This window comes from Chiloscyllium plagiosum, unplaced genomic scaffold (assembly GCF_037043375.1).
Source record: "Chiloscyllium plagiosum isolate Xiang-an unplaced genomic scaffold, Cpla_swu_hap1 HiC_scaffold_3, whole genome shotgun sequence".
Taxonomy (NCBI): Eukaryota; Metazoa; Chordata; class Chondrichthyes; order Orectolobiformes; family Hemiscylliidae; genus Chiloscyllium; species Chiloscyllium plagiosum.
In genome coordinates, this window is record NW_028270141.1 from 154,354,208 (window position 1) to 154,378,301 (window position 24,094).

A 24,094-nucleotide genomic window follows, 5' to 3' on the forward strand; every position below is an offset into this window, starting at 1 on the left:
GTACTGAAGCAGCAGTCTAGAGAATCTTCCATATATAAGGTGCTAAACTGAAATCCATTAACCTGGTATCTGCAAAAAAAATGACAAGAAAGCTACTGAATTGTTGTAAACATTTATAAAATTGTTGTAAATGTTGTGAAATGCCCTTCGAGTGACAGATATAATTTCCACACCTCATATTGTGGCCTAAAGTGACTTCAAGTTCTCATGGCATAGTTGACATTTAATGGACAAAGGAAAAAAACTGTCTTGTCAGCATTCTTCTTCTTAGGCAGCCCATTGAATATGATCATTTTCCCCTATGGTTTAATATGTATTGAGGAGATGGGCCAAATCAATTGGGTGTCTGCAAAACATATTTAGGAGACTGTAATCATGAGTTATATAGTTTGACTTGGTTATTGTAAAGTAACAATTCAAGGTAGGAACAACTAACTTGAGAGAAAGCTAAAATTACTGAGTGAAAATGCATCTGGCTCAGATCGATTGAAATGAGCGATTTGCTGGCAAAACAGGATCTGAATAATGGGCTGCCATTTGAATGGATGCTGTTTGGGCACATACGCGGTCCTTTGTCATTAAGGTACGGGAGCACAAACAAATTCAGAGTTTACTTGCCAATAAAAGAGATAGTGATTAAAATGAAAAAAAAAATGTAATTTTAACAGACGTGAGGTGGGCAAACACCTATATTGAGTTTTGAAGTCCCACAGTATTATTGAAAATACAAATAAGAAAAGCAAACAGAGAATGTAAGAGACAAGCAATTAATATAAAAAGGAACCCAAATGGGATATGGGAACCAGGAGAGAATACGAGAGAGTAATAGAATGATGTGCAAAATACTTAGACAAATAACATAAGTAGAGCGCAGAAAATCAGTCAGTGAAGTCAGGTTAAGGGAGAAAGTAATGAAATCAAATCAGGATTTCTGTGCATTATGGAAATGCATGAAGTACAGTAAATAAGATTGGGGAGTCACAGGCACATATTGTCATGCAGAAATATGATATTGTGGTGATAACAGAGACTTTGCCAAGGGTAATACAAGGTGTTGAACATTCCTGTTTAGAATGATAGAAAGGAAGGAAATGAGGAAAAGTAGTATTGCTTAAGTAGTAAATTGCAGTGCTGGAAAAAGAACATGGCTCAGAGAGTTGAGGACAGGTCAATCTAGTTTGACCTAAAGAACAAAAGGGGTGTAATTATTTTCCTCGGAAGTCTGTAGAATATTAACTTGTGGGAAGATGTGAGGGAACAAACCTGCAGGAAAAATTCAGAAAGGTGCCAACATTATCAGGTGGTAATATTGAGGAACTTTAACTACCCAGCTAACTGTCAATAAACGAAAGAAAAAAAGTCACTACAAAAGAGGACATTTCTAAGGTAACTGACAAAGGAAACAATGGTGAAATGAGGAAATGCTTTTGAATGTTATGAACAATTAGGATTTAGAATTCACTGCCTCTATGTGATGAAGTAAGTTCAAGTGATTCCAAGAAGACATTAATAATTTCAGATACAGCTAAAATCATTGGAAACAAAGGTATTTGTTACATTTTATATCCCACTTCTAATAATTACATACTTCTGTATGGCTGTACAAATAATCAAACACTTTAGTTGATAGACAGATTGCCTCATCGTTGAAAAAAACATTCCTTCAGACAATTGCAAATGAAGCATGTGATGACAGTGCAATAACAGCTATAAATAAACACCAAGCCAAGGCAGAAAATTATCAATTGAGAGGGTATGTTGTTGAGGTGTGCAAAGGTTGTGATCTGTCACTTAAGACTGAGTGTAATAAACACTTAATATCACGTAACTCTGAGCCAATCTCACCATAGCCTGGTCCACCAAGAAGGCTATAATGTTTAGACTATCTGTATATGGAATCCTCTTCTTCTGGAGCTCTGCTTCCCAGATTACTTTCAGTAATATATCTCTGAATGTTTGATTGAAGGGACCACTATACGAAAGAAAACCAGTAGCCAACAGCACATCTCCCACCAACCTAGAATACAAGAGATGCAAAGAAATCAGTGTAAAGCATGTCAGTGTAAAGTAAAATAATACATTGATATAAAGTAGGAAATGGAAAAGACAATAGCAGGAATGTTTTTTCAATTGTTTAGTCACACAAAATGTAGAGATTATTAAAACAAAGACATGACGTCAAAGCTGATGGACACCAAGTCAAAACCGGAAAGGGAACAAACACCTCCAGCTAGACCATGTTGGCTTCAAAGGACAGTGAGATCTAGAAATTCATAAGGACCTCCACTGGTCTGGGCCTGTCTTTATTATTGTGCATAGTTTGCTCTGCAATAATTAAGGAAGGAGATGGCCCACTGGTATTATCAGGAAAATATTAATCGAGAAACTCAGCTAACGTCTGGGGGTATGAGTTTAAATCTTCTCGTGGCAAATGAATTAAAAACTAATCTGGAATTAAGAATCTAATGATAACCATGAACCCACTGCAGAATAACCCATCTGATTAATTCATGTTCTTCAGGCAAGGAAATCTGCCATCCTCAATTGATCTGGCCTATGTGTGATGGCAGATCCACAGCAATATGGTTGACTCTTGACTGGACTCTGAATTGGACTACTCGATTACATCAATTGACCCAAACTCGAAAGAAAGAATGAAAGTGGATGGGACCGCTTGGCATTAACATAAATACTGGAAACAACAAATGAGAAAAGTCTGTAGACCCTGCAAAGTCCTCGATACTAATATCACAAGGGTACACTCTCGGAATTACAAACAATATCCCAAATAGTGCCATCACCATCCCTAGGCCAGTAAGCTGTGCATGGTTAGGAAGATGAAATCCCATCCAGAGGGAGACACAGCCCAAATCAGTACATAGTTCACAGAGTATGAAGGCATCATGGGAATTCAGTGCAAAGGAGAATAGGTGCTTTTTGCTTACTTTTTTGACTCATAGCTTGTAAGTTTTTTTTAATTAGGTAAATTGAAGCCCAGGTTAGGGGTCAATGACAAAAGAGTGGCATCACATAAACTATAAGTTCATTGGTTTATAATAGCTACTAATTTGACAGTACATTACAGGTTACTTTCAGATTGAAGATAAATAAGGGAAAGATTTACAGGTTATAAACAAATAGACCAGTTGGATTTTTAAAAAAAACATTAAGAATTAAGTAAATAATGGAGAGCTGCAGGGCCAGGCGATGTGTTATAACTGTGGATGCTGGTGAGCCCCATTGAGGTTCATTGTGACTACATTGGCAGCAAGTGTTGGTTGCTTGAGGAACTCTGGCTCAGAGCTGATGAGCTACAGTCCAACTTTCAAACACTGCGACACATGAGGGATGGGGAAAGGTACCTGAATGCTGTGCTTCAGCAGGCGGTCAAACCCTTAGATTAACTAGTTGGAGTCAGTCAGTTGTCAGAGACAGGAAGGTGTGAGTACGAGCGAGATAGGAAGGAGGATCCAGGAGGTTGCGCTGAAGGAGCCTCAGTCCTTGAGCTTGACTAACAGATTTGAGATTCTTGCTCCCTGTGGGGACATGAGCAGAGGCTGTGAGGAGGATGAGCAAACTGACCAAAGCACTGTGGTACAGGGAACCATTCAAGAGAGGGGAGAAAAGAGAAATGAATTTGTAATTGAGGATAGCATAGTCCAGGGAATAACCACTGCTCTCTGTGACCAGGATCGAGAGTCGCCAAAGGCTGTGTTGCCTGCCTGGTGCCCAGGTTCAGGATATCCCATCTAGGCTGCAGAGGAACTTGGAGCGGAAGGGAAAAGATTCTGTAGTCATGGTCCATGTAGCTACCAACAATAAAGGTAGTCAGGGGAAAGAAGTTCTGCTGGAGCAATATGAGCAGGTAGGGACTAAATGAAAAAAGCAGAACCAAAAAAGTAATGATCTCCAGATTACTACCCGAGCCAATTGGCACAGGGCTAATTGGCACAGGGTCAACAATATTAAAGAGATATTGTACAATATCTCATGATTCAAAAACTGGGGGTGTGTGGGAGAAATGGGCTAGAATTTGAGCGACACTGGAACCAGTACTGGGGAGAAAGGGAGCTGTTCCCATACGACAGGCTTCACCTAAATAATGCTAGAATCAAAGTCTGCCTAATCACATAACTAGGGCTGTGGATAGGGCTTTAAACTGAATAGTGGGGGTGTGGATTCAGTTGTATGAAAAGGAGTTAAAGGTGGGGAGGGTTCATCAGAGTTTATTGAAGTTTCCAGAACAAGGCGTAGGACAGAGGGTATGGAAAGGGTCAGGAATCTAACTTCAGGCACAACAGGTAAGGAGACAACTATGAGAAGGAGGGGGCAGTCAATGGAGGACTGAGCATATTGTACTTAAATGCACACAGCATATGAAACTAGGTAAATGGACCTTGTAGTGTAGATTAAAATTGGCATATATGATGTCATGGATTTCAGAGATGTGGCTGCGAGGGGATCAGGATTGGGGAATACATATCCAAAGATATACATCCTCTCGAAAGGACACACAGATGGAAGAGGGAGAGGGATTGCCTTGTTTGTAAGAAATTAAATTAAATCAATAGTAAAAAATGATATAAAGTCAATAGTCGTAGAATCTGTGTGGGTAGAGTTGAGGAACTGCCTAGGAGAAAATAGTCTGATGAGAATTGTATACAGGCTTCTTTGTAGTAGTCAGGATGCAGGGAAAAAATAAATCAGGAGATAGAAAGGCATGAAGGCAGAAATACTTCATTACAATAATCACATGGTGCTCCCATACTTAGGAGGACTGGGAAAATCAGTTTGGTAAAAGATCTCAAGGAAAGGAATTTGAGGAATGTCTATGAGATGTTTCTTTGGAGCAACTTATGGTACAGCCCCGAGAGAACAGGCAATTCTGGATTTGGTGTAATGATCAGATGTGTACTGTGCAGATCATTCACCTTCTTCTGCATTAGGTGCCACTTCTCTTATTCCTGTTTGCAACTCTGACCTCCTGTTTGACCTCGGCTGAGGTCTAATGGGAAGACATCGTACACCCATCAGTTAAGAAGAAGAGCTTCTTTCTGGCCTGGAGCAGATTACCTCATGAGGCCTCAGTGAAGTGAGGTACAACATTTTGACAGGGTGAAGCCATCTCTAGAGGAAACAAGAAAGCTCTTATCGTGTTCCTGATTTGCAATGAAGGGTAGGATGCCGAAATGACATTTAAACGTGGTGCCAGGATCTTTGAGTCATGGAAGGTGCAGCCCACCATCTGCATGAGACATGCTTTAGGGTTTTCTATTTTTTAGCATACATAACATATACCACAGAGAGTTTAGTTCTTGTTATAGAAGTAGGAGGAGGCCATTTGGCCCTTTCAGCCTGCTCCAATATTTGATAAGATCTAGACTGATCCTCTATCTCAATGTTGTATCCCTGCTTTCTCCCACTGCACCAAAAATCTCACAATGTATGAATCTTTTTCTTGAAACAGATTTCTTAAGTTTTTTAAACAATAGCTGTTTACATGGCCAGAATATCAGAGATATAGTCTGGGTTCTGTGCTTACTAAAGTTAATGAGATTACAAACATTTATCCGACTGATTGGAGATGTTATACAATTCTATTACACCAAATGGTTGACTGAAGGTATATCAGAATGTCACGTACTGTGGTGTATGCAATTGTCTTTTATAGTTTCGCAGAATCAGGCCAAAAAGCACAGAAACAGACCCTTTGATTCAACCAATCCAACCCAAACATAATCCCAAACTAAACTAATCCCACCTGCCTCTGTTTGACCCATATCCATCCATTTTAAACGTTGTAACTGTTCTTGCATCCCTCACTTCATCTGAATGTTTATTCCACACATGAACCACTCTCTGTGTAAACAAAAATGCCCATGCCTTTTTAAAATCTTTCTCTTCTCTTCTTAAAAAATATTGCCCCACACAATGGAAAATACACCAGCCATTCATCTTATGTACACCCCTCATTATTTTATAAACCTCTATAAGATCACCTCTCAAGCTCGTACGCTCCAGTGAAAAATGTCCCAGCCTATCCAGCCCCTTCTTATAACTCAAACCATCCATTCCTGGCAACATCCTGGTAAATCTCTGATGAACCCTCTCCAACATGTCCAATAATATCCTTCCTATAATAGGATGACCATAACTGGACTCAGAACTTCATAAGAGAGTTAAAATCACACAACACCAGGTTATAGTCCAACAGGTTTATTTGGAAGCACTGGGTTTCTGAGCACTGCTCCTTGCCAGCTGATGAAGGAGCAGCCCTCTGAAAGCTAGTGCTTCCAAATAAACCTGTCAGGCAAAACCCTGGGTGTTGTGTGATTTTCATTGTTGGACACCCAGTCCAACACTGGCACCTCCAAATTACAGCATAAGAGACCTCCCCAGCTTCCTGTAAAACCTTAACACAATGCCCCAACTCCTACACTCAAGAGCAATGAAGGTACATATGCTAAACACCTTCTTAACCACCTGTAAGGGTTGCAAGCTTCAAAGAATTATGTACCTGAACCCCTATCTCTCTCTGTTTAACAACACTCTCCAGGGACCTGCCATTAATTATATAGGTCCTGCCCTTGTCTGTTTTACCAAAATGCAATACCTCACATTTATCCAAATTCAACTTCATCTGCCACTCCACAACTCATTGATCCAATTGATCAAGACCTTTTTGTAATCTTTGATAACCTTCTTTACTGAAAAATGTGTTGCTGGAAAAGCGCAGCAGGTCAGGCAGCATCCAAGGAGCAGGAGAATCGACGTTTCGGGCATAAGCCCTTCTTCAGGAATGAGGAGGGTGTGCCAAGCAGGCTAAGATAAAAGGTAGGGAGGAGGGACTTGGGGGAGGGGTGTTGGGAATGCGATAGGTGGAAGGAGGTTAAGGTGAGGGTGATAGGCCGGAGAGGGGGTTGGGGCGGAGAGGTCGGCAGGTCAAGAAGGCGGTGCTGAGTCTGAGGGTTGGGACTGAGATAAGGTGGGGGGAGGGGAAATGAGGAAGCTGGAAAAATCTGCATTCATCCCTTGTGGTTGGAGGGTTCCAACTTCTCTTTCCAATCCTCCCACTTCCTCCAAACCAAAAGAGTAGCCATGGGCACCCGCATGGGCCCCAGCTATGCCTGCCTCTTAATCGGATATGTGGAACAGTCCATCTTCCGCAGCTACACTGGCACCACTCCCCACCTTTTCCTCCGCTACATCGACGACTGTATCGGTGCTACCTCATGCTCCCACAAGGAGGTTGAACAGTTCATCCACTTTACTAACACCTTCCACCCCGACCTCAAATTTACCTGGACAGTCTCAGATTCCTCCCTCCCCTTCCTAGACCTCTCCATTTCTATCTCGGGCGACCAACTCAACACGGACATTTACTACAAACCGACTGACTCCCGCAGCTACCGAGATTACACCTCCTCCCACCCTGCCCCCTGTAAAAATGCCATTTCATATTCCCAATTCCTTCGCATCCGCCGCATCTGCTCACAGGAGGACCAATTCCAATACCAAACAACCCAGATGGCCTCCTTCTTCAAAGACTGCAATTTCCCCTCAGACGTGGTTGACGATGCTCTCCACCGCATCTCCTCCACTTCCCGCTCCTCCGTCCTTGAACTCCACCCCTCCAATCGCCACCAGGACAAAACCCCACTGGTCCTCAGCTACCACCCCACCAACCTCCAGATACATCGAATCATCCTTCCTCATTTCCGCCACCTCCAAACAGACCCCACCACCACGGATATATTTCCCTCCCCACCCCTATCAGCGTTCTGGAAATACCACTCCCTCTGCGACTCCCTCGTCAGGTCCACATCCCCACCCAAACCAACCGCCACTCCCGGCACCTTCCCCTGCAACCGCAAGAAATGCAAAACTTGCACCCACACCTCCCCCCTCACTTCCCTCCAAGGCCCCAAGGAATCCTTCCGTATCCATCCGAAATTCACCTGCACCTCCACACACATCATTTACTGCATCCGCTGCACCCGATGTGGCCTCCTGTACATTGGGGAGACAGGCCGCCTACTCGCGGAATGTTTCAGAGAACACCTCTGGGACACCTGCACCAACCAACCCAACCGCACCGTGGCTGAACATTTTAACTCCCACTCCCACTCCACCAAGGACATGCAGGTCCTTGGCCTCCTCCATCGCCAGACCATGGCAACACGACGCCTGGAGGAAGAGCGCCTCATCTTCCGCCTAGGAACCCTCCAACCACAAGGGATGAATGTAGATTTCTCCAGCTTTCTCATTTCCCCTCCCCTGACCTTATCTCAAGATAAGGACTCAGCACCGCCTTCTTGACCTGAAATCTTCTTCCCGACCTCTCCGCCCCCAACCCCTCTCCGGCCTATCACCCTCACCTTAACCTCCTTCTACCTATCGGATTCCCAACACCTCTCCCCCAAGTCCCTCCTCCCTACCTTTTAGCTTAGCCTGCTTGGCACACTTTCCTCATTCCTGAAGAAGGGCTTATGCCCGAAACGTCGATTCTCCTGTTCCTTGGATGCTGCCTGACCTGCTGCGCTTTTCCAGCAACACATTTTTCAGCTCTGATCTCCAGCATCTGCAGTCCTCACTTTCTCCTAACCTTCTTTACTGTCCACTGAACCAATCCTGATGTCATCCACAAACTTACTAACCATGCTTAATATGTTCTCATCTCAATAATTCATATAAATGACGAACAAAAGTGAACTCAAAACACCTGAAGAAGGGTTACTCGAATCAAAACATTAGCTCTGATTTCTCTCCACAGTTGCTTCCAGACTTGCTGAGCTTTTCCAGAAATTTCTGTTTTTGTTTCTGATTTACAGTGTCCACAGTTCTTTCAGTTTTTATCTCATATCCTCTCTTTGCCTTCCTGATCTCACACTTCAGAATGCCTCAACACTCTATATTGATCAAGAGATTTGAAGCCAGTTGTTTATACCTCATATACAATTCTTTTTTAATTCTTGGCTCTAACCTCAATATCTTTATTCATCCATTGTTCTGTAATCCTACCAGTCATACCTTTCACTCTAACAGGAACATAATAATTCTGAACGCTTGTTATTACACTTATGAAAGCCTCTCACTCCTCAGACATCCCTTTACCTGTGAACCGTCTACTCATATAACTTTTGAAAGTTCTTGTCTCAAACCATTAAACTTTGCCTTACCCCATCAAAAACTTTAATTTTTATGGAAGGCTTATCCTTTTCCATAACTATTTTAAAACAAATGTAATTATGATTATTAGACACAAAGTGCTCCCCTACTATCACTTCTGTCACTTTCCCTGTCTTATTACCCAAGAGAAGGTCAAGTTTTGCTCCGTCTTTAGTACGAACATTTACATATTGATAAAGAAAATTTTCATGAACTCGTTTGTCAAATTCTTCACCATCCAAATCTTTAACACTATAGTAGTCCGAGTCAATGTTTGGAAAATGAAAATCACCGATTATTACAACCTTATTATTCTTATAAATATCTGAGATCTCTCCACATATTGTTCCTCAATTTCCCTCTAACTATTGGGAAGATGCTGTTATCAAGGGTAAAATACATTCTGCCTTACACATTAATGAATAATGTCGTATTGGGATTTCAGAAATGGAGCACATACCTTCCAAAGACTGGGGGATGTATCAAACAGCAATAACTATAATAATATATAATGATATAATATAATGTATAACAATGTATAATTAAACTGACTATGTGTAACCAGCCTAAACTTTAAAATCAGTGTCCAACATTTGATGTGATTCTCTGATTGGGCAACATTTTTTAAATAACCATGAGTGTGTGAATTCAAGAGTGGTCAGACAGGCTGGTGGTGTGGTACTGGAAGTTACTTGTACTGGAAGTTACACATATTAATACACAGGGGCCAGTTCTTTGCAGACAGGAAGACCATGTACACCCTGTGTCTATTTCAGCCAGCTATTCTCTGATTCATTTCTCAGGGAAATCCCTTGATCAGAATCAGCCTGCTGGGTTTAAAATTTAACCACAGTTTGGTAGTTAATTATCATTTAGCAACTTGGTCCATTCTGTGAGACAACATCTCTCCCTATCAAAGGCCACTTGCTAACGAGTCAGTGTTTTCCTCTCATACATTATACATGTTACTTTGGTATTCTTCTGAAATGTCCCAGTGAGGGGAAAGCTTTGACAAAATGTAGCTATCTTCAACAAAAGCAAAATACTGTGTTTCATTTCAATCTCTAGTAACCACAAAGTGCTGGAGAAACTCAGCGGGTCTGGAAGTATCTGTGGAGAGAAAAACAGAGTTAACATTCCAAGTTCTCTCTGTCTCTTCTTTGGAACACTCCCTTAAACTTGTTTCAGTTCGAAACCGCAGGAGCTGGGACACTGGACTTTTGTGAATCATGCAAATAGGCCATTCCTTCTGAGGTTTTGGCATCTGCCCTCTGGGACAAATTGCCCAATCTGATAGACTCCATGCCTTTGGAGGTCAGTTGGGAACATTAAACATTAGCAATAGTGGAATTTTGGAAGTCAGGAGAACATCATGAGAACTCAGAAGAATGGTCCTCGATGGTAAATAGTTGGGACAGAGGAAAAGGAGGGGATGCAGGAGCAGGCAAGATCCATATGAATAAAAACAAAATACTCCAGATTCTCGACATCAGAAATACACTGTAAAGAGAAAAGGGTGCAGTTTTGACAGCTGTGGAATTATTGGCTTTGATTCTCCTTGGAGTGGCTATTATCGTTAGAGCATTACTCCAGTTGAACCTTGCCCCCTCCACAACATTGCTCCATATTTCTAGCCAGGTGCTTTGGACTTGGCTTCTCCAGAATTGCAGAGTGGTTGTGGGTTTGTAGTGTGCTGTCTAAGGAGATTTGGCTAATTTCTCTTGTGCATCTTGTAGATAATACACACTGCTGTTACTGAGCATTGGTTGTGGAGGGATTGCAGGATGGGGGTGGGGTTTTGGACCTTTCCCTGGGCACATCACAGCGAGGACTGAAACCTCGGAGTGACCTGAAAGGTTCATAACAAAATCTGTGACCATAAACGGATAAGAGGTTATTCAAAACGACCCTGAGGGCTTCAGAACTATTTGAAAACAATTCTTTATTCTTGAGCATGAGGATGTTGGCTTGGGGATCAAAAATACTCTCCTGAAACTCTGATTCAAAGACCAAAGCAGGAGAGGGAAAGGAAGCAAGAGAACTAGATATAGGAAGAGAAAGAGAGAAAGACAGATTGAAATAAAAGGAGAGAGAAAAAAACAAGTTGGAGAGGCTGAGAGAAAACTGAGAGACACACACAAGCTAAAGGAAACAGTAAAAGAAAAATGAAAAATTAAACAAAATACTTCATTTTCTGTGTATCGTCGAGCTTCGAGGGCAGCATGGTGGCACAGTGGTTAGCACTGCTGCCTCACAGCACCAGAGACCCAGGTTCAATTCCCGCCTCAGGCAACTATCTGTGTGGAGTTTGCACATTCTCCCCGTGTCTCCTCCGGATGCTCTGGTTTCCGCCCACAGTCCAAAAATGTGCAGGTTAGGTGAATTGGCCATGCTAAATTGCCCGTAGTGTTAGGTGAAGGGGTAAATGTAGAGAAATGTGTCTGGGTGGGTTGCTCGTCGGGGGGGGGGGGGAAACTTGTGGGGCCGAAGGGCCTGTGTCCACATTATAAGTAATCTGATCTGATCTTTCGAGCTGTTTGTTCCATTGTTAATGCACTACTCCATCACTTGCCTATGATTTGGGGTCAGTTTGTTGAGTTGGCTGGATGGCTGGTTTGCGATGCAGAGTGATACGGACACAGTTCCATACATTCATGGTAAGAGAAGCAGGAGGAGGCCATTTGGCTCATTGCACCTGCTCCGCCATTCATGACGATCATGGCTGATCTATCCATCGACTCAGCTCCTCCTGCATTATCCCCATAACCCTATTTCCCCTGTCATGCAAAAATCCTAATTCCCCGATCATTCAACTATGTCTTGCCACTGCTTCCTTGGGCAGAGAATTCCATAGATGCATTACTCTCTGGGAAAAACAGTTTCTCCTCAACGCTGTCCTAAATCTACTCCCCCCTAACCTTCAGGCCATGTCCCTAGTCGCACTCACCAGCAGATAAAACTTGTCTGCCTCTGTCTTATCTGTCCCTGTCATAATTGTATATGTTTCTATAGGATGACCTCTCATTCTTCTAAATTCTAGCGAGTACAGTCGCATGCGGCTCAACCTTTCTTCGTAGGGAAACCCCCTCATCTCCAGAATCAACCTTTTGTGAACCTCATCTGCACTGCCTCAAAAACCAGTGTATCCTTTGTTATGGACAAGGCCAGATCACTCAAAACATTCTCAAGCAGGCAGCTCTGGACCTAACTTTGCAATTTGTTTCAGTAAGTGTACAGTGAAAATTATCAGGTGTAAGTTAACTAGGTTGAGTACTAGATTTTAAAGCAGACAAACAAAAAGCATTCACAAAATTACACAATGAACACAAAGAACAGAATAAAGAACCCCGATAGAACTCAACCTATCCAGCTAGACTTAGTTATGCTGTTCCGAACACACACACACACACACAGTATAAATGGAACACATGCTTACAGGTTGAAGTTGAAAGGCAGAAAAGAGAGAGAGAGAGACAGTTTCCATACAGCTCCCTGTTGAACTTCCCAGTTCAAGACTGAACTAAAACTGCTCAGCTCAGCTAGCTAAAGAGCTGACCACTCCCCTCCCTTTATACAGGTCACTTCTAAAGCATTACATGGAAGGTATAGAATGTAGGAAAATAGATGGTGATATCTTGAAAAATGTCCATATTACAGAGGAGGAAGTGCTGGATGTCTTGAAATGCATAAAAGTGGAGAAATCCCAGGACCTGATCAGCTGTATACCTGGAACTCTGTGGGAAGCTAGGGAAATGATTGGGCCCCTTGTTGGGGTATTTGTATCATCGATAGTCACAAGTGAGGTGGTGGAAGACTGGATAAAAGCAATTTACTGTGGCTATTGGAATCTGTTACCAAAAGAGAAAATGCTGGAAAATCTCAGCGGGTCTGGCAGCATATTTAAGGAGAGAAAAGAGCTGATGTTTCGAGTCTAACTGACTTTTTGTCAAAGCTAAAAAAAAGTATAAATACCTCCTTATTTCTCCCATTTTTTAGCTTTGACAAATAGTCAGTTAGACTCGAAACATCAGCTCTTTTCCCTGATTTGGATACGAACATAGGAGGTATAGTTAGTAAGTTCGCAGATGACACCAAAATTGGAGGTGTAGTAGACAGCGATGAAGGTTACCTCAGATTATAACAGGATCTCGATCAGCTGGACTAATGGGCTGAGAAGTGGCAGGTGGAGTTTAATTTAGCTAAATGTGACATGTTGCATTTTGGGAAAGCAAATCTTAGCAGGACTTATACACTTAATAGTAAGGTCCTAAGGAGTGTTGCTGAACAAAGAGACCTTGGAGTGCAGATTCACATCTCCTTGAAAATAGAGTCGCAGTTAGATAGGATAGTGAAGAAGGCGTTTGATATGCTTTCGTTTATTGGTCAGAGTATTGACTACAGGAGTTGGGAGGTCATGTTGCTCTGTACAGGATGTTGGTTAGGTGACTTTTGGAATATTGCGTGCAATTCTGGTCTTGTTCCAATCGGAAAGATGTTGTGAAACTTGAAAGAGTTCAGAAAAGATTTACAAGGATGTTGCCAGGCTTGGAGGATTTGAGCGATAGGGAGAGATTGAATAGGATAGGGATGTTTTCTCTGGAACGTCAGAGACAGAGGGGTAACCTTATAGAGGTTTATAAAATCATGAGGGGCATGGATAGGATAAATAGGCAAAATCTCTTCAATGGGGTGGGGGAGTCCAGAACTAGAGGGCATAGGCTTAGGGTGAGAGGGGAAAGATATAAAAGAGATCTAAGGGGCAATTTGGTACGTGTATGGAATGAGCTGCCAGAGGAAGTGGTGGAGGAAAGTACAATTGCAACATTTAAAAGGCATCTGATGGATATATGAATAGGAAGGGTTTGGAGGGGTATGGACTGGGTGCTGGCAGGTAGGACTAGAATGGGTTGTGTATCTGGTCGACATGGACGATTTGGACCGAAAGGTCTGCTTCCTGCTATACATCTCTATGACTCTATGACCACTTTGGCCTGAAGTCTCATCTGTTTACATCGAAACAAAAGGCCTCTCAAAATCCTTTTCATCGCTCTACCAAACCTGACTGATTGGAGTCCAACCCAGTTTATTGTCCCTCTGAAAAAAAAAATCAAGGCCAGAGTCTCCTTGAGACAAGGAACAGCTTTTAGAAAAAAAGGACTAGCTTTGTGACACCTCCCCCCTTAAAACAAAATCAATACCAAAAGATGGCTTAATTTTTAATCCTTCAAAACCCAGTTAGTAGTTTAAACACACTTATACACAATGAAGAGGATTAACTGCAAATCCTCTTGCAAGGATACCTACCTTGAAGAAGTTCTCCTCTCTCCACAAAAATCTTAGTGAGTCTCTCTCTCACTGCAACCCCCAGGTCATCTCCTCTGCCCTAACTTCACACTTCAACCACACAACACACCTCAACCCCAGGGCATCAATGTGGACTTCACCAATTTCCTCATTTCCCCTCCCCCCACCTTACTCCAGCTCAGTACTGTCCTCATGATCTGTCCTACCTGCCAATTTCCCTTCCTACCTCTCCGCTTCACCCTCCCCTCTGACCTATCACCTCCATCCCCACCCCTATTCACCTATTGTACTCTTTACTACCTTCTCCCACCCTCTCCTCTGACCTATCACCTCCATCCCCACCCCTATTCACCTATTGTACTCTTTGCTACCTTCCCTCACCCTCCCCTCTGACCTATCACCTACATCCCCACCCCCATTCACCTATTGTACTCTTTGCTACCTTCCCCCACCCTCCTCTCTGACCTATCACCTACATCCCCACCCCTATTCACCTATTTTACTCTTTGCTACCTTCTCCCCAGCCCCACCTCCCCCCTCCCCCCCACTTATCTCTCCACCTTGGAGATTCCCAGCCTCCATTCCTGATGAAGGGCTTTTGCCCAAAATGTCGATTTCCCTGCTCCTCAGATGCTGCCTGACCTGCTGTGCTTTTCCAGCACCACTCTCATCTAAACTGCAGTCCTCACTTTTGCCTACACATATACACCATACCAACTATAAACATGCATAACCACGTGAAAATTCAGGCCACGGCACACTCGCCACCGAATATCTCCATATCTCATTCGAGGCTCGATAACGCATCAGCAATCACTTTTTCACAACCTGCCACCTGCACAATTGTCAAATTGAATGGCTGCAACAACAAGCTCCATCTAAACAGTCTGGCAATTTTGTCCTTACATTTTTCCACAAATGTTAATGGGTTCTGTCCAGTATATATGATTGTCTCAGATGCATTGCTGGTAATATAAACATTGTAATGTTATAATGCCAACACCAAGCTTAAAGTCTCTTTCTCACTGTTGAATATTTCTGTTGATGAATGTAACACTTCCTGGAAAATTACCCAATGGGTCTTTCTATCCCCTTGTCATCCTCCTGCATGTGCACTGCACCAACACCCACATCACTGGCATCGATAGCCACCTTAAAAGGCATCGTGTAATCCAGTATGGCTAATACTGGAGCAGTGGTTAACACAGTCTTTAGACTGTCAAATGCCTTTTGACAGTCCACTGTCCACTGAAACCTCTTGCCCTTTTTAACAATTCGGTGAGTGGAGTAGCCACACTGCTAGAGTTCTTTACAAACATTTGGTAAAATCCACTCAACCCCAGGAACTGTAGTATTGCTTTTTTTGTTGACAGTGTGGGAAACTCCCCAATTACTTTCAAAGTCACTTCCTGTGGGGACATTTGTCCATGTCTAATAACATGGCCCAGGAAGGTGACTTGGACTTTGGCAAATTTACCAAGTCCGATAAATGCTGTAAATGTTCCTTTCATGAGTGACTAAAATCACCAGGTCATCAATATACACCACACAGTTGAGGAATCTGGCAATGACCTTATTAGCCAGTCTCTGAAATGTGGCTGGAGAGTTTTTCATACCAAATGGCATGACTTTGAACTGATATAGCCCCATTTGGCGTTACAAAAGCCGAAATTGCCTGTGCTCTCTCTGACAGAGGCACTTGTCAGTAGCCTCTGAGCAAGTCCAATTTTGAAAGGTAAGTTGTTTGCCCCACTTTTTCGACACAGTCCTCCAATCGTGGAATGGGATATGCATCAATCTTTGTAAACGACTTGACTTTGCGATAGTCCACAATAACTATTGAGTACCATCTAGCTTTGGCACCATGACTATGGGTGAGCTCCAGTCACTGTTACTCACTTTGATTATGCCATCTTGGAGCATGTGCTTTATCCCCTTCTGAACCTGTGCCAACTTTAGAGGGTTATGCCTATAAGGATGTTGCTTAATTGGAACAGCATTTTTTCTATCTACATCATGCACAATAATTCCCATTTTAATTTTGAATATCTCCTCATGTGATAGTAATAACTCTTTCAGGTCATTTTGATTTTCTTGTGGAAGGTAAGTCAATAATTTATCCCAATTTGCAACAGCTTCCATATTGTCTAATTTGATTTGAGGAACATCCAATTCAGACTCCTCTGAACTTTGTCCTTCTGTGTTGCAATCATTAACACCTTCTCCTCTTGCTTTCCTTCCCTATCAAAATACCTTTTGAGCATATTCACATGACATACTCTGTGAGATTTCTTCCTGTCTGGAGTCCTCATCAAGCAATTCACCCCACCCCATTTCTTCTCAATTTGATAAGGTCCACTAAACCTTGCTATTAAAAGCTCACCTGTCACTGGAAGTAATACCAATACCTTATCCCCAATTGGAAAATTGTAAATTTGTGATTTCTTATCTGGTTCTTGTTTCATTGTATACTGTGATTCTTTTAAATACTATCTCGTCAACTCTGTAAAATTTGACACATAGTCCAAGTGGATGGTCTCTGAATTCTGACTTACTCATTTCTCCTTAGTCAGTTTTAACGGTCCTCTTACTTCATGCTCAAAATTAATTCAAATGGACTGAATTTGGTCAATTCATTTGGTGCATCTCTGAACACAAAAAGTACAAACAGAACTTCTTTATCCCAATCCTCTGGATAATCCTGACCATAAACCCTTAACATGGCCTTCAGTGTTTGATGTCATCTCTCTAGCACACCCTGTGATTCCGGATGGTACGCAGTAGATTTGAATAGCTTTATTCCCAAGTTATCCATGACCTCCTTAAATAGTTTGGATGTGAAGTTTGATCCATATCTAGTAAAACAAGTAATTTTCCAACAACCTTTTTAGAGGTGATGTTGCATAATGGGATTCCCTCTGGAAATCTAGTCGACATATCCATTATTGTTAATAAATATTAACAATATTTGTTTGAGATAGGAGATCTATGCAATCAATTAAGACTCTTGTGAAAGGTTCCTCAAATGCTGGAATAGGAATTAAAGGTGCAGGCTTTATTACTACCTATGGTTTTCCGATTAACTGACATGTATGACATATCTGGCAAAATTCAACAATATCTTTGTGTATTCCAGTCTAGTAAAAATGTCTTTCTATTTTAGCCAGTGTTTTCCTCACCCCTAAATGACCTCCAAGTGGTAGCTCATGCGCCACCCGCAGCACCTCCTTTATATACCCTAATGGCAAAACAATTTATGAATCACTGCCCATTTCTCATCTGCTTGAATGTGTGGTTGTCTCCATTTCCTCATTAGGACATCAATTGTTAAGTAATAACACACAGGAAGGCATTCATTTTCTTCCTCTGTAAATGCTTTTTCCAGAGCTGTTTTAACTCATCATCTTCCAGATATAATTCAATCAGTTTAGCAAAGCTAAAAATACTGGCATGTTTACCTATTTGCTCCTTCTCTGTTCCATTTATCTGATCATGTTTCAGGTAATACTACGTCAGCTTCCTTATCTGTGCCTTTTGATCCCTCCTGCTTCAACTTGTGCCTCTGTAATCTTGTGATTACACAATCAGGAAAAATTCCTGGATAAACACTCTCCATGTCTTCAGTTGGCTGCATCTCCACTGGCTTTTCAACTAGAGTAGCCAGCATGCCTACCTGTGAATCAGCTATATCATTTGCAAGGACAAATTGTAATCCTGGAGCTGACAGTTTGTCCAGCACTCCTACCACAAATTCTCCACTCTTCTCTTGACTGTCTCGCCTCACTTTACATAACTGAGCACTTTTTGTCTCACCATGAATTCCTTTTACCAGCACTTTTCTGGCAATAATCCCTCAGGAGTGCATATCTCCTCATCGCTCAGCATTACAGACTGAGAGGATCCTGTGTCCCTTAATATTGCAACCATCTTACCTTTTAATCCTGGCCTATGTGAATAAACTTTACCCTTGCATCTATATTTTTTAAGCAGATCTGGCACTTCCTCTTTAGCCAGCCTCTGATCATCTTGTGCACTCGTAGGCAGTTATCTAACTTCCCTTGTGCTTTTTGTTAGTGGTCCAACAAACTCCCAGGCTTGTCTATTTTTCCTTTCTGTGGCTTTCTCCGAGCCTACCAACACTGTGATTTTCTGTGGCCCACTTAATTACAATGAAAGCACCAAAGCCTTTTAACTCCTTTGTCCCCCTCAAGGGTTTCTTTTTTACCCTGTGGTAAGTTCTCCTTATGATCTTCACTGAGATCTACCTTTCCCTTTCCATGTGAGGATTTCTCTTTATCCCAATTTCTATCTCTCATGGATTGAAACTGATTCTGGAAGCCAAACCGTGTTTAAGGACCAGCTCATAATCATCAGCGACTTCAGCTGCTAACCTTACTGTTTTAACTCTCTGCTCTTCCACATGAGTTCGCACTACTTCCTCACTGAGCCTACCCTCAGCCTTTATCTCCAGCCTTTTAAGCTGACTTTCCTTTTCAAATGTCAGTTTTTGAAGTTCAAACACTCTTTGTTTTTCTTTCTCTCCTCTTTCTTTTCCCCTCTCTTCTGTTTTTAATCGGAACTCAAACTGCTTCATTTCTGCTGCCCTTTAGAGTCATAGAGTCATAGAGATGTACAGCATGGAAACAGACCCTTCGGTCCAACCTGTCCAAGCTGACCAGATATCCCCGTAGGTCTCTTTTATATCTTTCCCCTCTCACCCTAAACCTATGCTCTCTAGCTCTGGACTCCCCCACCTAAAGGAAAATACTTTGCCTATTTACCCTATCCATGCTCCTTATAATTTTGTAAACCTCTATAAGGTCACCCCTCAGCCTCCGACACTCCAGGGAAAACAGCCCCAGCCTGTTAAGCCTCTCCCTACAGGTCAAATCCTCCAACCCTGGAAACATCTTTGTAAATCTTTTCTAAACCCTTTCAAGTTTCACAACTTTAGAAAAAAAAGGACTAGGTTTGTGATACCTTCCTCAAGTAAGGCGATTGGAACTGCGCACAATACTCCAGATGTGGCCTCATAACCCCTTGTACAATTGCAGCAGAAACTCCCTGTTCTTAAATGCAATCTCTCTGTCAATGAATGGCTTCCTGTTTATCTGTTGCACTTGCAAATCAACTTTTAGTGGTTTATATACGAGCTTGCAGTCCATATGCTGCAATCTTTCACCATTTAAATTACACTCTGACCTACTATTTTTACTTCCAAAGTGGATCACCTCATATTTACCAACATTGTACGCCATCTGCCAGACCTTTGCCCACCCACTTAACCTATCTACATCTCTCTGCAGACCCTCCACATCCTCAGCACAGTTTGTCTTTCCACTCAATTTAGTGTCAATAGCAAACTTGGATATGTTACACTCGGTCCCCTCTTCCAAATCATTGATATATATCATGAACAGTTGCGGGCCCAACACCGACCCCTGTGGCACCCTGCTCACTACTGATCTCCAACCAGAGAAACACCCATTTATCCCAACTCTCTGCTTCCTATTGGTTAACCCATCCTCCATGTATGCTAATACATTCCCTAGACTTCTATACATTCTTATCTTATAGATGAGTCTTTTATGTGGCAGCTTATCGAACACTCTCTGGAAGTCCAAGAATACAACATCCACCTGCTCCCCTCCATCACCTGCGCTTGTTACATCCTCAAAGAACTCCAGTAAGTTTGTCAAACACAACCTTGCCTTCGTGAATCCATGCTGCATCTATCTGACGGAGCCCTTTCCATCCAGATATCTCGCTATTTCTTCTTTAATGATAGTCTCCAGCATTTTCCCGACTGCAGGTGGTCTGTAGTTACCTGCCTTTTGCCTACACCCTTTTTTAAACAACGGCATGACATTCGCTGTCTTCCAGTCCACCTGGACCTGCCTGGAGACCAGTGAATTTTGGTAAATTACCACTAACGCATCTACTATAACTTCTACCATTTCTTCCAGCATCTGGGTTGCATTCCATCAGGACCTGGGGACTTATTTGCCTTTAGACCATCAAGTTTGCTGAACACTACCCCTTTAGTAATAATAATTGAATTGAGATCCTCACCTCCCATTGTATCTGTAACATCATTCTGTGGCATGTTATACACATCTTCCATTGTGAAGACTGACACAAAATAGTTATTCAAGGCTTCGGCTGTTTCAGCATTGCCCAATATTAATTCCCCTTTCTCATCCCACAATAGGCCTACCATCCCTTTTATAAAAACCTTTCTGACCTGTTTTTATATTCTGTGCTAGTTTGCATTCATAATCTATCTTTCCTTTCTTTATTGCTTGCTTTGTGGTTTTCCCAAACTTTCTGTTTCCCACTACTAGTGGCTACTTTGTAAGTCTGTGCTTTTAATTTTATGCCTTTCTTCAGTTCATTGGTTATCCAAGGCTGGCTCTTTCTACCCTTGCTGTCCTTGTTTTTGACCGGAATATGCTTTCCTTGAGCTCTGTGAAAAAAATCTCTTGAAGGTCCACCACTGTTCCACCATTTTACTTGTGTTCCCAATCTAATTTAGCCAACTCCTTCCTCATCCCATTATAGTCTCCCTTGTTTAAGCAGAGCACCGTAGTTTTAGAAGATACAATTTCATCCTCCATTTGTATACAGAATTCAATCATACTGTGATCACTCTTTCTGAGAGGATTCTTAACTACAAGATCATTAATTTTACCTGTCTCATTACACAGAACCAGATCTAAGATTTCACGCCCCACAGTGTGGGTTTACTTCCCCAAATCAGCAGAAATCACATGATGGCCCTGCTTTCTCAACCTCACCTGAGTCATGGTGACCCTCAGGTTAAACCTGCCATCTTCTCCAGTGAGAGTGTGGCGTCTGGGACTATGGTGATTTTCACTTCACATGAGTGCTGTATTTCCACTACATTATAGAATCCTGATTTGAGATCATATATGAAATCCCAGATGTCTCACTATTCTGGAAGAATATGGTTTTGTAAATTGGTTATGGTAGATGTGTGTGCCAGGAATTCAAAATGAAGTATTCTATTGCAATTAATTTGCCCCTATTGGATAGGCTTTAAATCAGGGTTCTGCAATCTTCAATATTACTGACAGCTAGTGACCATCTCTTGCCTATTGATTTGTGCTTTAAACTCCTTGCATTGCTCTGTCCATCTGATTTTCTCACCACTCAGACCATCAATGAGTGCTGATGCTGCTTCCATCTTTCTTCTACATGTTTCTGCATCTTCCAATAGGTCCTAAACAATAGAAAGCAGATTCAGTTTAGTCATGGCTACTTAGTTGTCTGGGTTTCATCTCAACATGCCTATCTAGAATTTCTGTGGAGGTTTCCTAATCCTTCACCAAAGCCCTCATCACACGAACCTTTGAAATTCAACCTTTGAAAACTTTTGGAGTATTTAAAGTTCTATATTTCTGTTTTGGCTTTAGTGATGAAACCCCTCCCAGCTCTGTGATCTTTACCGGGCAAACAAATCTCCAAGACCTTTGTCCTTCCCTAATGCTACCTTTTTTGGTGCATCTCGACAGTATGTCCAATTACCTGGGTCCTAATCTTTGGAATTGCTTGCCAATTCATGTCTTTTTTTAGAAATAGACATTTGGACTCACTAAGAACAGGAGGAGGCCATTTGGCCCCCACAAGCCTGCTCCTTCATTTGAGAAGAGCATGGCCGATCAGATTAGAGCCCCAACTCTGTGTGTCTCTCTCTTCACCCCTATAACTTTTGATTCTTTTATTATTAAAGAATCTAGATAACCAAGGCTTAAAAATATACAATAACCTCCACCCTCTCCCCCCCTCCAAAGTCTCTGGGGAAGAGAATTCCACAGATTCATGATCCTTGAGAGAGAAACACTTGCTCTCATCTCTGAGTTTAACATAACCTATTGTTTTTAATTTGTGTTCTCTCGTCTCTCCCACGATGATGATTCATTCCCTCTGTCATGTCTTACATGCCCATAAATTCATCTTTTATTCTTCCAAACTCCAAATGTTTCATTCATCTGTAATCTTTCCTTATAAGATCAGCCTGATTTCCCAGGAATGATTTGAATTAATCTTCGCTGAACTTCTTTGAGTACATTCTTTCTCAAGGAAGGAGGTCAAAACTGTGTACAGTACTTTAAATGTGGTCTCATCAATGCCCCCTACAGCTGTAATAATATTTTTACATTTATATTCAGAATTGCTATTGTCTAGAAATTAACCATTCAGCCCATCACATCGTGCCAGCTTACTGAATGAGCATTATGACTTAGTTCCATTTCTCTGTCTTTTTCCTGGAACCCTGCACTTTCCTCATTTTAATAATCACTTAACTGGTTTGATTAAACATCTCTCATCCACACAGAGCATTCCATTCCTGAACCATTTGGTTCTTTTGCAAATTTCTTGAAACATATTCTTTTTGATTTCAAACCTTATGCAAGTGGAAATAATTTATCCCTGTCTACTCTGTCCAGACTACTCCTGATTATGAAAACATGTCAAATATCTTCTTAGCCTTTTCCTGTGCAAAGAAAAGCATTTCCAACTGCTATCAGTTCTTCAGCTCTGGAACCATTCTTGGAAACCTCTTCTACAATCTCTCCAATCTGTTCCTGTCTTTCTAAAATTATGGTGTCTAGACCTGGCATAATAATTCAGTTAAGGTCTAACTAGGGTCTTAAAGAGGTTCAAACTAATTTATCTCTTGTAATCTCTGCCACTGTATATAAACAAAGCTTATTCGTAAGGCATGTTTTGTTAACCATTCTCTCCACCTGTCACTATGCACATTTTCACCCAGGTTTTTGATTCTGTCCCCCTTTAAAATAGAATCCTTTATTTTATACTATTCCTCCATGTTCTTTCCATCAAAATGTATCACCTCATATTTCTCCACACTGAATTTCATTTACAACTATTTGCCGTCTCGTTCACTCAGATTTGGGCATGACTGGTTAAGAGGCCATTTATTCATCATTCTGAATTACCCAGAGGGCAATTAAGAGTCAACCACATTGTTGTGGGTCTGGAGTCACATGTAGGTAAGACCAGGTAAGAACAGATTTCCTTCCTAAAGGAGATTACTACACCCGATTACTTTTTCCCCAATAATTAACAATTGTTCTATACTTATCATATACATATCTAGTTATATTTGTCATATCATTTACATTTTGTTTTCCAATCAATGCAAATCCCTGACTAACAGCAGGCAGTCTACTGTCAAGCAGTGTGAATAGGTGCATTTTCTATGGCAACCAATCACAGTCCACTTGCCAATCAATCAACACACCTTTCTTGTGCAGTACACATGTTGGTTATCCCTCATTGAATTGGCATTCTTGTGAATTGTCCTGATGAGTGTGAGATGAAATATTTTTGGCAGCTGGCAAATGTTACCTGTCCATCTCTTTGTTGTTCAGTGATATGGTGAGCATAATTAGAAATATACTGAAATTGCTGAGGGAAACTTCAAACTGTGTAAGACGGTATACAAGCTAGCCAATTACAAAGGGCTGACTCAGTGCTACTGACCAATTGTAAACAAAGGGGGGCATGTATGCATTAAATTTAAACTGTATAAGTTAAGACATTCTAAAACATTGTGTCTCTTGTTGCTCTGAAG

General features: G+C 41.7%; 1 protein-coding gene across 1 annotated transcript in view; it reads right to left on the reverse strand.

The window, feature by feature from the left end:
• LOC122540182 (dynein axonemal heavy chain 8-like) overlaps positions 1 to 24,094 on the reverse strand; it is a 1,370,012-nt gene that overhangs the window by 184,242 nt on the left and 1,161,676 nt on the right. Inside the window, exons 72-73 of the mRNA XM_087976825.1 lie at positions 21,588 to 21,715; positions 1,846 to 2,017 (exon numbers count right to left, since the gene is read on the reverse strand). Coding sequence (XP_087832951.1) covers positions 1,846 to 2,017; positions 21,588 to 21,715 — 300 coding nt within the window. The remainder of the gene's footprint in view (positions 1 to 1,845; positions 2,018 to 21,587; positions 21,716 to 24,094) is intronic.